We start from the raw sequence: 12,753 nt of genomic DNA on the forward strand, positions 1-12,753 counted from the left end.
TCGCGGACAGGGATTAGCTTTATCCAGGACTAGGCCTTAGTTTAATTAGGAAATATAACTAGTTTTAACAAACATGCCTTACTAAAAACATTACCTGTGTGCATTTTAAGGCCAAACAAAGGGCCCTGATGTATTTTAAGATATGTCAGTGCAAGTTGTTGTCAGTTTGGACAGATCTTAAAAATGTTTTAGTCTAGGACTAGTCTAATCTCTGTCCGGGAAACCACCCCAATGTTTAATGTTCATTTAACTTTGAACAAACTGTTGCCAGTAAATAACATACATTTAATTTGCATGTATACATTTGCAATGTATACAGCTGTCGCAAATAAAAAGTATTGACTAAAGACACAGTGTTTTGTGTTGGTGAGTAAACCGGTAAGTGAAACTCTACTTAAAATACAACATGTACCATGATGTAATCTCACAGGAAATCACAGGAGGTGCGCTTTTCCGAAGAACTTACTTCACAAACGCTGAACCCTTCAGCGTTAGGAGAACAATATGAGAGATTTCTGTTTTATTATTTGGATATTATCCTCCAAAATAATAACTGGAGAAGGTGAGTCTGAATATGTTCTTCATTTTTGGATATCAGAAGCTAATGTGTATATTCAAAGAGGTGTAACGATTGTTTATGATTATGATGTTGTTAACAAATTAAAATATTTAATATTTCTGTGATGTGATAAGAATTAAAGAAAATTTTGAATAACTATTTGAAGGACTATGTACTGATGTTATGACATCATCTTCACAGATAATTATCTTGTAATATGTCAGAATGTTCGAGAATTGTGCCAGCAAAGTCATTCCAAAAATATTCCATGGTGAGTTCTGTTTTCTAAAAGAAAAAAATAGAAATGATAAAGGATTACTGTGTTTTAACAATTTAATGAATTTTAAATCTATGTTAAAAGCTTGACTTGCTACTACAAAGTGCCATTTAATGATATTAGTGTATGGTGTTTTTATACAGGTGTATGGAGAATCATATGAGACGATGCTCTACTGGTGTAAGACGGATCCTAGTGAAAGGCTATTATTCACTGGACATGTCCTTCTCAAAAGTAAAACCAATATCTCTAAAACACTGGTAAAAATTGGTATTTTGTAATGTATTTTGTGTTGTACAGTAACTCATCACTAGTCAACATAAAAGCATTAAGTGTTTCCTATACCCAAAGCAACAAAAACAAATGACAGTGTAAATAACTATTTTATAAATATGATGGTCAATCAAAATTGTCTCACTATCTGTTTGACAAATGGATTAAAGAGTTCAAATGGCAAAAAATTAGAAAAAAAAGAAGTTAAACTGCAAGCATCAGGAGCATGATCTTATAAGAGAGTCATTTGAGTCATGCCAATGGATTGTGTTTTCCTCTTTGTTTCAACAGCCAATGTTGGTAACTGCAGAAGGATTCATAGTTCACATCTCCTCTGAGACCTTACAGAAGAGAAGAAATGAGGGAATGAATACAATAATGATAGTGTCACTTATAAACAAAACCTTCTTTGTGGTCAGTGGCACTTTTTTGTATTTAAAGCTTTCTTCGTGATCAGAATCAGTAAATGACTAAATACAGTACTGTAGATGATACAGTTTATTTTCCAGTGTTATCGAGATTTCTTGTCTATAACCCTTCTTTTTGGTGTACCGTTGTGTTATAGACAAACTCAAGCCATGAAGTTATTTCTGGGGACTATGTGTTGGGTGTCTGGCTTCGCAACCGGCTTCGTGTGAAAGAAATCCACAACATATCTGAGCCAGTTCAGCTACGGTTTAATAACACCAATCAGGTGAGAGAACAGTATTCCTTAAGAAAGTGCCGTATGCCGTAACTATAAGAAGAATGCAACCGTATTCCCCGGCTGTTTTGTTTTTATACTCTGGTTGCCTGTTTTTACTTTAATTAAAGCTTTACTGTAATTGCAGAATGAAAATGGAACATGTGTCTACTGGCATTTTGATCAAAACCACAATGGTCAGTATGTGATGAATGTGCATTTCCTGTTTTTTGTGTCAACAATATAAATATAATCTACAACATACAAAAAGTTTACCTTTTATGTCGCAGGGGTGGTAGCCTTTACAGGTATACAAAACATTATGCAATGTTGTTTCTTTTTGGGTACATTACTGTCCCTTGAGGACCTACTGTGTACCTTTAAAGGTATAGTTAAATTTCTTGTACCCCTAATGTTTAAATGGTACACAATAGGTCCTTAAAAGTGCAAAATTTGTCCTAAGGGTATAATATTGTACTCAAAAAGGTAAAAAATTTTCAATGTGTTGTATACCCCTAAGGGTAAAAAAGGAACATTTGAGGGTACCACCTGGAAAAGTGCATAAATGTCTTTTTTTTTAAATGTATAGGCTCAATCAGATTATGCCAAGTGAGAGATGTTCCTCAGTCAAAATAGTTTTCTGGCAATAACACAACATTTCTGTAAAAAAAACCCTGATCCAAAAATCTGAGGGAATGATAGGTTGTTTAAATTTTTGCTTTTACATTGACGTGTGTTTTTGTCAGGTTACTGGAGTACAGAAGGTTGCAGCACGAGTGTGACGAACACTGAATTTGTGTGCAGTTGTAATCGCCTCGGCTTTTTTGCAGTGCTCATCGTAAGTTTAAGAGTCACTTGCTGTACACTGTAAATAAAGTTAAAACAATTTGGTTTTGCAAGTCAATTCAACTTACTATTGGAAGTTTTGATGAGTGCTTTTTGTCCTTAATATTTCTATAAGAATCCTAAAATTCCTGAAGAGATCCATATTGTCCACCTCAACTACATTTCTTATGTGGGCTCAGCTCTTTCGATAGGGTTTACGGCCACCGCCATGATCATCTTTCTTTGTCAGAGGTAAGCAGTTTATCAAATAAACAATAAAACAATCTTGATAGAACTGTTATATCAATAGTCCCTTTCACACATACAGTCTTTACTGGTAATTTACTGGTAAATTGCAGTTAACAGATCATGTGTGAACAGAACCTTTCCGGTAAATCAGTGCTCCCAATTTACCAGTAAGACAGGTTGTAAGATTACCAGTAATTTACCGGTAAGCGCTATGTGTGAACGAAAATTATAGGATTACCAGCATTTAGAATGGACGACGTCAGACCGTGCTGACAGCTTCGGGCCAATCATAGCGTTTTAATACAAATGATGCGTTTACCCCCGCACTGTTTACGGACGTTTCCACACACATGCTGCTTGAAAGTTGAGCACACCTGAAGTTTACGTCCACATTTCTTCACCAAAGTTGTTTAAAACAGCTTACCGCCGAATTGCCGACGTCCTTAGCACGCCCTCTGTGAAGCCTAACGTGCAAACAGTAGTGTTGTTAAAAACGCATTTTCGGTTTGACGTCGTCTCATTCAATGTTGTTTGGTCATGAGCAACTTCGCGACTGTTTACCACAGACGCAAAAACAACAAAATACGGACCGTGGATATGAACAACGTGGATTGTTTACAGATACAACACTGAGCTCGCCGCGTGCTACAGGTACTTCCGCTTTCTCAATGAATTTACCGGTATTTTGATACTGATGTGTGAATGATGTCTTACTGGTAAATAACGGAACGCCACTGCGTGTGTGAACAGCACATTTTTGTATTTACTGGTAAATTCATTCTGGTAAATTCATGGTAATTTACCAGAATTACTGTGTTAAAGAGGCTAATGATAAAAAGATAAAGCAGATGTCCAAAACGTACAGGTTTTGACCAGTTTCTCAAATAGATCTCAACCTTTATCAGGAAATGGTTTTGTCTGTTTTTAAAAATATAACACTTATATAGAGATAACACCTCTATTCAGCCACAAGTTAAATATAAAGACGGAGGGGAAGAACAGCTTGCAGAAGGCCATTAAGAGTTTATTAAAATAACCCTAATTACATTTGACTTCATCTGACTAGAAAAGAATCAAAAAGTTGTTATAATACCATATCATTTTTATTCTTTACAACATTGAAATGGAGAATGAAAAACTATATTTATATATGTATATATGTATATGTATAATTTTTAGTTTAGCTAATACATTTGCTAATAGGGCTGCATGTTTTCAAGTTTTTAATTAACCGTTAACCGACACCCTTAGCGGTTATTACTCGGTTAACCATATTATGCGCAAGGCAACCCAGAGATACAGACACACGAGAAATGGGTAGGTATTAATTTTTAACACCTTTAATAACTGGTTGGACCACATTTAAAACAAAATTAATTTATAGAAATAAAACGCAGTGGTAAGGACAGAGCAGCTTAAGTATGTCACTGACTTTTGCGTTCGCGGGGATGGTAGGCTGGCCGAAGGTACTCGCAGGCTTCCCCGGCCGCCTCTCTATGATGCCCGGGTGTTGGCTGGGTTTGCCGCGATAGTCGGTGAAACGGTGATTGCCGGTGCTTCAGCCTCTCACCGGTTAGATCACTTGCCCACCCCGACACCATCTTTCACCGTCGTTTTGATATTTTCTTGTAATTAAATCATTTAGCTTCGTTAGAGAGAGCGAACACTTATAACTGAATGTGTCTGCTGCATGAATTCACAGCGGAGCTGAACGCGCGTCACGTCAAAAAGCAGCAGGTGTCAGATTTCATTTATTTCTGTCAGAGTTTGCGAGGCGAGCTGAATGACCAGATGATAGCAGAAGCCGCGTGCTTACTCGTTTTTGTTATAATGCACATATATGATGTTTAATATAAGCGAGATAGTTTTGTTGTATTTTTTATCAAGAAAAATAATAAACCCATCATTCAAGCAGCGCTTTACGGAGGAGTAGCCGGTTGCACTTTCTTTGGCGGTCTCTGGTGGTGCAAAAATGTATTACAACTAAATTCAATGCACGTCATTGATGCCATTTAACCGAGCAAAATGTTTTACTCGGTTAAACAATTTTTAACAGTTAATCGGTAAATCGGTTAACCATGGACACCCCTATTTGCTAATGTTGCGACCTCATATGCAAAAGCCGCTTAAGGCCACCTCCATCAAAAATAAGATAATGATATTAACCGAATGCTCTCGGCACCAGTGTTGGGTGTAACTAGTTACTAAGTAATTAGTTACTGTAATTTAATTACTTTTCCCTTGAAAAAGTAAAGTAAGGGATTACTCTTATTTTTCTTGTAATCTAATTACAGTTACTTCTGATGTAACTAAATACTGTGTATGGCCTGTAAAACAATTATGTATACTATAATACAAAAGTGGATTTAACATGGTTTAGTTTACAATTCTCACTATTAACTGGTTGATTATTATTAGCATTAATATTAATGAGATGTTGGCTGTTTATTAATACTTAAAGGAATAGTCTACTCATTTTCAATATTAAAATATGTTATTACCTTATGGTAAATGGACTGCATTTATATAGCGCTTTTATAGACCAATGGCCATCCAAAGCGCTTTACATATTGCCTCACATTCACCCATTCATACACCGACGGCGGTGTCAGCCATGCAAGGCGCCATCCAGCTCGTCGGGAGCAGCTGGGGTTAGGTGTCTTACTCAAGGACACCTCGACACTTGGTCAGGTGGAGCCGGGGATTGAACCACCAACCTTCCGATTTGTAGACAACCTACATGAACCACTCAACCACTGCCGCCCATTACCTTCACTAAGAATTGTTGATACATCCCTCTATCATCTGTGTGCGTGCACGTAAGCGCTGGAGCGCGCTGCGATGCTTCGATAGCATTTAGCTTAGCCCCATTCATTCAATTGTACCATTTAGAGATAAAGTTAGAAGTGACCAAACACATCAACGTTTTTCCTATTTAAGACGAGTAGTTATACGAGCAAGTTTGGTGGTACAAAATAAAACGTAGCGCTTTTCTAAGGGGATTTAAAAGAGGAAGTATATTTTATGGCGTAATAGCACTTTTGGGAGTACTTCGACTCGCCTGAAAAGTCCGCTCCCCTTCTCACTCTCATAATGGGAGAGGGAGGGTGTTACTGTGCCATAAAATATAGTTCCTCTTTTAAATCCGCTTAGGAAAGCGCTACGTTTTATTTTGTACCACCAAACTTGCTCGTATAACTACTCGTCTTAAATAGGAAAAATATTGATGTGTTTGGTCAATTCTAACTTTATCTCTAAATGGTACCATTGAATGAATGGGGCTAAGCTAAATGCTATCGAAGCGTCGCAGCGCGCTCCAGCGCTTACGTGCACGCACACAGATGATAGAGGGATGTATCAACAATTCTTAGTTAAGGTAATGGGCGGCAGTGGTTGAGTGGTTCATGTAGGTTGTCTACAAATCGGAAGGTTGGTGGTTCAATCCCTGGCTCCACCTGACCAAGTGTCGAGGTGTCCTTGAGCAAGACACCTAACCCCAGCTGCTCCCGACGAGCTGGATGGCGCCTTGCATGGCTGACACTGCCGTCGATGTATGGGTGAATGTGAGGCAAAATTGTAAAGCGCTTTAGATGGCCATTGGTCTATAAATAGCGCTATATAAATGCAGTCCATTTACCATAAGGTAATAACATATTTTAATATTGAAAATGAGTAGACTATTCCTTTAAGTATTAATAAACAGCCAACATCTCATTAATATTAATGCTAATAATAATCAACCAGTTAATAGTGAGAATTGTAAACTAAACCATGTTAAATCCACTTTTGTATTATAGTATACATAATTGTTTTACAGGCCATACACAGTATTTAGTTACATCAAAAGTAACTGTAATTAGATTACAAGAAAAATAAGAGTAATCCCTTACTTTACTTTTTCAAGGGAAAAGTAATTAAATTACAGTAACTAATTACTTAGTAACTAGTTACACCCAACACTGCTCGTGACTGCTCTTCCGAGGATGCGCTAATTCAAAAGAAGTGTTCAGATTGTCACGTGTGTGGTTCCCTTTTCCAAAATATGTGTCATGCGTGTGGAGAGATCATGTGTGCATCACGTGTTTTGTCTAAATAAGTGCCTGCTGCACACACTAGTGTTGTAGTTCTCGAGACCGGTCTCAAAACCACTTTTTAAAGGTCTTGGTCTCGTCTTGGAATCGACCGCATTTTTACTCAGTCTCATCTCGGTCTCAGACAAAGGGGACTCGGAATTTTATTTCAAGGCCACAACTGATGGCACATCACGAATTTATTTATTTTATCATTAATTTTATTCAGTTTATTCATGTTTGGCATATGATGTTGGCATTGTTTAATCATTGTTTAAGTTTCTCTCAATGACAATTTTTCTAATTTCATTACTACAAACACCTGCATTGTGTTAAGTGGATGGCAAGCCATGGAAAGACAGTTTAGAATAAATGGTTAAGTTGACTTCAGCTCTTTAGTGTTTGTTCACTTTTATTTGCTTTTAGACAAAGATAAATTCCCACATATCTGCAATGCCTTTGATTATTTTAAGAACTTCTCTGATGGCGCACACACACACGCACGCACACACACAGGACAAGAAGTGCCTAATCATTTGCATATTCCACATTTTATCATAAGTGTTTTAATGCAGTGACACTCCCTTAACAGTAAACTCTGATTACGCATGAGATTGTGCGAGTATCTGACACACGCGTGCGTCTCCTTTCAAATTCAAGGCAGCATGCAGGCACTTATTTTGGCAAGACACGTGATGCACACACGATCTCTCAAAGCGCAGAACACATATTTTGAAATGACGAACCACACACATGACAAGCTACATACATGTTGTGACGAACTTCGCATCGTGCGCTTCAAAAAAAGAAGTCACGAGCCGCCACTGATGCACATGGTTCACATGACACACCCAACACATATTTTGAGATGACGAGCAACATGACACTGCAAACACTTATTTTGAATATGTGCCCTTCTGAAGAGAAGTCACCAGCCACCACTGACCAAAACATAAGAGCCTGATAAAAAAAAGCTAGTTTATAGGAAAACATGTCAGACACACTAATAGTAGGGGGTTTTGCATAAAGTGATAGCATTTTATCTGTCATCTCTTTTTTGTGGTATAATGTGGTTTTATAATACATTTTTGATCATTGCCTCCCCAGGAAGAAGCATTCTGATCATTCAATGATCATACACGCACAGCTGGCAGGCTCCTTGTTCTTACTGCACATCTCATTCTTGTGCAGTGCAGTGTTTTCAGACCGAAGTGATCAAGTTTGCAAAGCGTTAGGTCTTATTCTGCACTGGTCTCTCTTGGCCACGTTCTCATGGACAGCTATCGAGGGCTTTCACCTGTACATGCTGCTGGTGCTGGTCTTTAACATTTACATCAGGAGATACATGCTTAAAATAAGTCTTGTGGCCTGGGGTGAGTTAAAAAATTCACATTCGGACCTACAGTACACAGTAGCCATTGGTATATAATGACATTCAGTGGATGATGAAATATAACATCATGTTCCTGTAGCTCAGTTATTACACTCTCAGAATAAAAGGTACAAAAGTTGTCACTAAGGTGGTACCCATAGGTGTCATTTACACTGGGGACGCTGGGGACATGTCCCCACCACTTTTTGAAATGGCTGATTTTGTCCCCACCGCTTTTTGCAAGCATTTGGTTAAAATGTTCTGGAAAACCAAGCGATACCTGTGTGACTTACGACTGGTTTTGTGGTCCAGGGTCACATATGTTGCGTTGTATGGTGTGTTTTCTTTTACATATGTAATGAATTTCATTGTAATCAACGTGCTGCTGTTTACTACAGTATGGTGCTTTGGCACTATTCGGTTGAGCTGGTGTTGCAGGGACTGTTACATGTGCAGTCGAAATGGTTGAGGGATTTATGCTGAGTATTTTCGTGTTGTTGACTGGCCTACTATGCCCATTTTTGATGCGTCGTTATTCAATATTTTTCCCATCCTGCTGTAGTTTTTTCATCTGATCTTTTGCCCTTACCACTTTTCAACACAAACTGATGCCTGTGGTGGTACCTTTTCAAAAAGTACATTTTTGGACCTAAAGGTGCATATTGGTACCTCAAAGGTACATATCTGTACCAAATGTGCATATGGACCTAATTATAAGGTAATGTCCACTGATCTATATAAATGACTGGACTGCGCATAGAACGCTTGACGTAACTGCGTGAGGTGAAGCCAGCGCAGAGTTCGAGCCGCCATCTTGGTATACCCAACCGGCAGAGAGCGTCATTGACTTCCATTCAAAATCATGATCAAAATTTACCCCCTTTACAGCGTATCAGTTACACAAGGTTAATTTTTAGGACATGTGTACGTTAATTATTTGTTAATTCTGGTGTTATTTGCAATGTTTATGTTTTAATCGGGCAGGATAATGGATTTACAAAAAAACGTTAAGGTGAGTGTGTCTGTTGCATTTGTTAATGACACGGGTATAAATTAAGTTTTTTTTGACATTCAGCTACACGGTGACGGTCAGCGTTATTTCTCTAAATAAGTTTAGGTAACTTGTAAGTTTAGATAACATAATTACAAAACTAGCAAATTATTGCATGCACATACGGTACAAAGCATGATTATTTATTTAGAATTCAGAATGAGCACGTTTATTGTCATTAATACTAAATATGCTGCGGTCTGTCTGCTGATCTGATACTGTAATGAAGATGAATGTATAATAACTGTTTAAAACGCAAAATGTACAACTTTCAGTAAATAACTATTTACATGCTTTGGACGTTTGTGTTGTAATAATGTACAGGGTAACTTCACATATAAAAACGAAGACGAGTAAAGTGATGTTTTATCATTAAAATCTGACAACGTCCATTGATTTAATAGAACGTTTGGGTATACCAACATGGCGGCGCGGTGGCTTCACAAGTGTGACGTCATGCGCAATCCAGTCATTTATATAGATCAGTGGTAATGTCACAGTGACAACTTTTGTATCTTTTTATCTGAGTGTAGAGCATGTATGTATATATATGTATATTATTATTAAAGTATTGTATCATCAATTTCTTAAAGGTGTACCCACGGTTACAGTGATGATATACGGTATCATTGACAAATACACATCAGTTTATAGCAAATATGCTATTTATGAGGAAAAAGACAAGTCTACAAATGCATCTATGTAAGGTTCATATATTACAATGCATATTTTACTTCAACATGCTCTCTACGCCGAATGAGTGTATCAACTGATTGCCTTTTTAATTTTTTAGATGCTGGATAACCACACCAACTGTGATAAGCTACATTGCAATGAATAGTTATCCTGGCCTGGTGATGATCTTTAACATGGTTATGCTGGTGGTGGTGCTGGTTAAGATGCATCAGTTAAGATCCCAGGATGTTCAGATTAAGGATAATAAGAAGCGGCTTTGGAAAGACTGGGTTTTTCTGCACGGCTTCTGCTTTGTTCTGGGAGTCCCGTGGTCGCTGGTCTTCTTCACCCGCGCCCCTTTGAATCTGCCTTTACTTTATAGGTTCACCATTCTCAACAGTTTTCAGGGTAAGATTTGTTAAAAAATTTCAGTTTTAACAAAACCATTGAAAGAAGGAAATGAAATGCAAATGAATCACATACTTTGCACATTCAATAGAAGTGTCAATTGGTAAAGCATTTTTAAAGCAATAAAGCCACCAATGTCATATTCTTTGGCATAAAAAGTAGCATATTTGCTCAATATATATTATAAAATTAGATTTAAAAATTCCATTGCTAACATTTTTTAATTCCCAAAACTATAATATTTGGCATGTGGCAAAAATGCTGCATTTTTTCAAATAAACATACAGTATATTTTTATGTTACTTTAACTTACTAAAACAATTTGAAATTGTTTAACTTAATATGTTATGTCAACTTTTTAAAGCAAAAACTTTCTAAATTTTTTACAGTGTATGGAACTGAACAAACTGGTCATTTTATAAACTTCACGTCATCTAAAACTTATATCTTATGCAATTATTTTCAGGTCTTCAAGTGGATAAAAACAGGATTTTGCATGTATTTTATGACGTGGCTAAGTCATATCAATTTAGTGAATCCTAAAAATACATAGGATTATTATTACGAAAAAACAATCATGAAACCAAATCATGCTAAAACGTGGTCATACGAATTAGCCACCTCGTAAAATGTGTACAGTTTGCCATGAGATTGTGTTAGATTAAAGCATAAATGTAGCCTAGAAATCTATATGCACCCCAACGGCCGCAAAATATATTTGCAGCCAGGGCTTACATCTTGATGTTGGTCTGGCTAACCAGGCTAGCATAAATGTGTAAAATACATTGACTGTTTATTTTATTCTCTAGGTGTTTTTCTGTTCCTGTGTTTTTTGACTGTCACATGTAAAGCACGAAAAGAGGAATTCCAACCAAAGGGCACAATTAACGTCCATTTTCAGAGTAATGAAGAACATGTGACCACTAGTGTTGTTAATAATATGACTAAGAAGAAATAACATGCAAATGTGTGAACATAATGAAATGTAAAGTCTCCATCCACCTTACATCTCCAATTTACTTAATTTCTTTATTTTATTAATTATGATTTGTACTGTATATGTGTTTTAACTGAGCACCGCAGACCCCTAGGGATTTTTTTTTAACAAATGTTCCATAATTGTTCTATTAATAAATCAACAATAACCATATTAAATATAGTAAATTTATGAAAATGTGTTTATTGAAGTATTTTTTTTCACAGTATGTTTCATATGGTGTTTTTTGTATATACATATATACACATGTTTGTGTCATCCATCTTTTCCTTGTCACTGTTGTGTAGTTTGCACACACTCTCAACAGCTAGTTTTGTCCCTTTTTGACCCATGGTGGGTTAAAAATAAAAAGTGTTTAATTTCGATTTTTTTTATAGTAAAATTATTTATTTACATTGTAATAATATGTTTTTCATCAACTCACATACCCGTCGCGTAGCCCGTTTGGGGAACCCTGCTCTATTCAGTAGAAATAATCTAGAATAGTGAATCATTTGTCTTGGTTTAGTACAATAAAAAAGTTAAAAAATGTTTTAGAGAATTGTAGCATAAGTACCTTACCTGGGATTTCTGAAGAGGAAATTGTTGCATTCACCGCAGCGGAAGAAATTAAGTGTGTTAGCTTTAGCCTATGCGGCGCTGAGCAGACCGATCAAAGCATGATCATATTAAAGTACGTGACAACAGTTATTAGGTAGACCATATTAGGTATGATTTCGAAAAGCTCTCGCGCTACTTTGATGTCATATGCATGCCGGTAGGTCTACGTCGTGCAGCAAAAAGGCTTGTTCGACTTTATGCAGCGCCGCAAGAACTGACAGCGGATGACGCCAAAGTACCGCGAGATCGATTAGAGAAGTGTAATTTCGTCTCGCTCTCGCGGTACTTTGACGTCATCCGGCTGTCGGTTCTTGCGGCGCCGCATGAAGTCGAACAAGCCTAAATTCAAGCGTACCTAACGCCGAAGCGCAGCTGTCAATCCCACAATCCACCAATTAAAACAAACACAATTGACCTCAGTGAATAAAAAAACTTTACCTCAGTGAAAACGGCGATTGACTCGGTCAATAACAGTAAATAAATGAATGCCTTTCTCGTACGTTTGCTCCACACTTTACAGCGTAAAGAATAAACACGCACGAATGGGGTGTAGAAAAAGACAACACAGCCAAACACTGCAAAGTTATGTGAGTAACGTTAAACACACACACTTCTCATTAAAAAGTCTGGAGTTTTACTATAGAAAATCCTGTTTAATTTATGGGTACAAACCCACATGAAACATTCTGTGAACTGTAGTTTTATTTTCTCTAAG

At 37.1% G+C, this 12,753-nt stretch overlaps 1 protein-coding gene across 2 annotated transcripts; it reads left to right on the plus strand.

The window, feature by feature from the left end:
* The first annotated feature begins 434 nt into the window (after window positions 1-434).
* On the plus strand, window positions 435-11,543 carry LOC141365961 (adhesion G-protein coupled receptor G1-like). Of its 2 annotated transcripts, none has more exons than XM_073870968.1 (12): window positions 435-562; window positions 761-830; window positions 980-1,070; window positions 1,401-1,523; window positions 1,675-1,803; window positions 1,940-1,988; window positions 2,538-2,629; window positions 2,753-2,868; window positions 8,043-8,308; window positions 9,952-10,060; window positions 10,152-10,441; window positions 11,251-11,543. In XM_073870968.1, the coding sequence occupies exons 1-12, from the start codon at window positions 505-507 to the stop codon at window positions 11,397-11,399; spliced, it is 1,542 nt and encodes a 513-aa protein (XP_073727069.1). In that variant the 5' UTR covers window positions 435-504; the 3' UTR covers window positions 11,400-11,543. The 2 variants fall into 2 exon arrangements, with proteins under 2 accessions (XP_073727069.1, XP_073727070.1); XM_073870969.1 differs by having other exon boundaries at window positions 439-562; window positions 980-1,096.
* The last annotated feature ends 1,210 nt before the right edge of the window (window positions 11,544-12,753 follow it).

The sequence above is a fragment of the Misgurnus anguillicaudatus genome, chromosome 8, assembly GCF_027580225.2.
Source record: "Misgurnus anguillicaudatus chromosome 8, ASM2758022v2, whole genome shotgun sequence".
Taxonomy (NCBI): domain Eukaryota; kingdom Metazoa; phylum Chordata; class Actinopteri; order Cypriniformes; family Cobitidae; genus Misgurnus; species Misgurnus anguillicaudatus.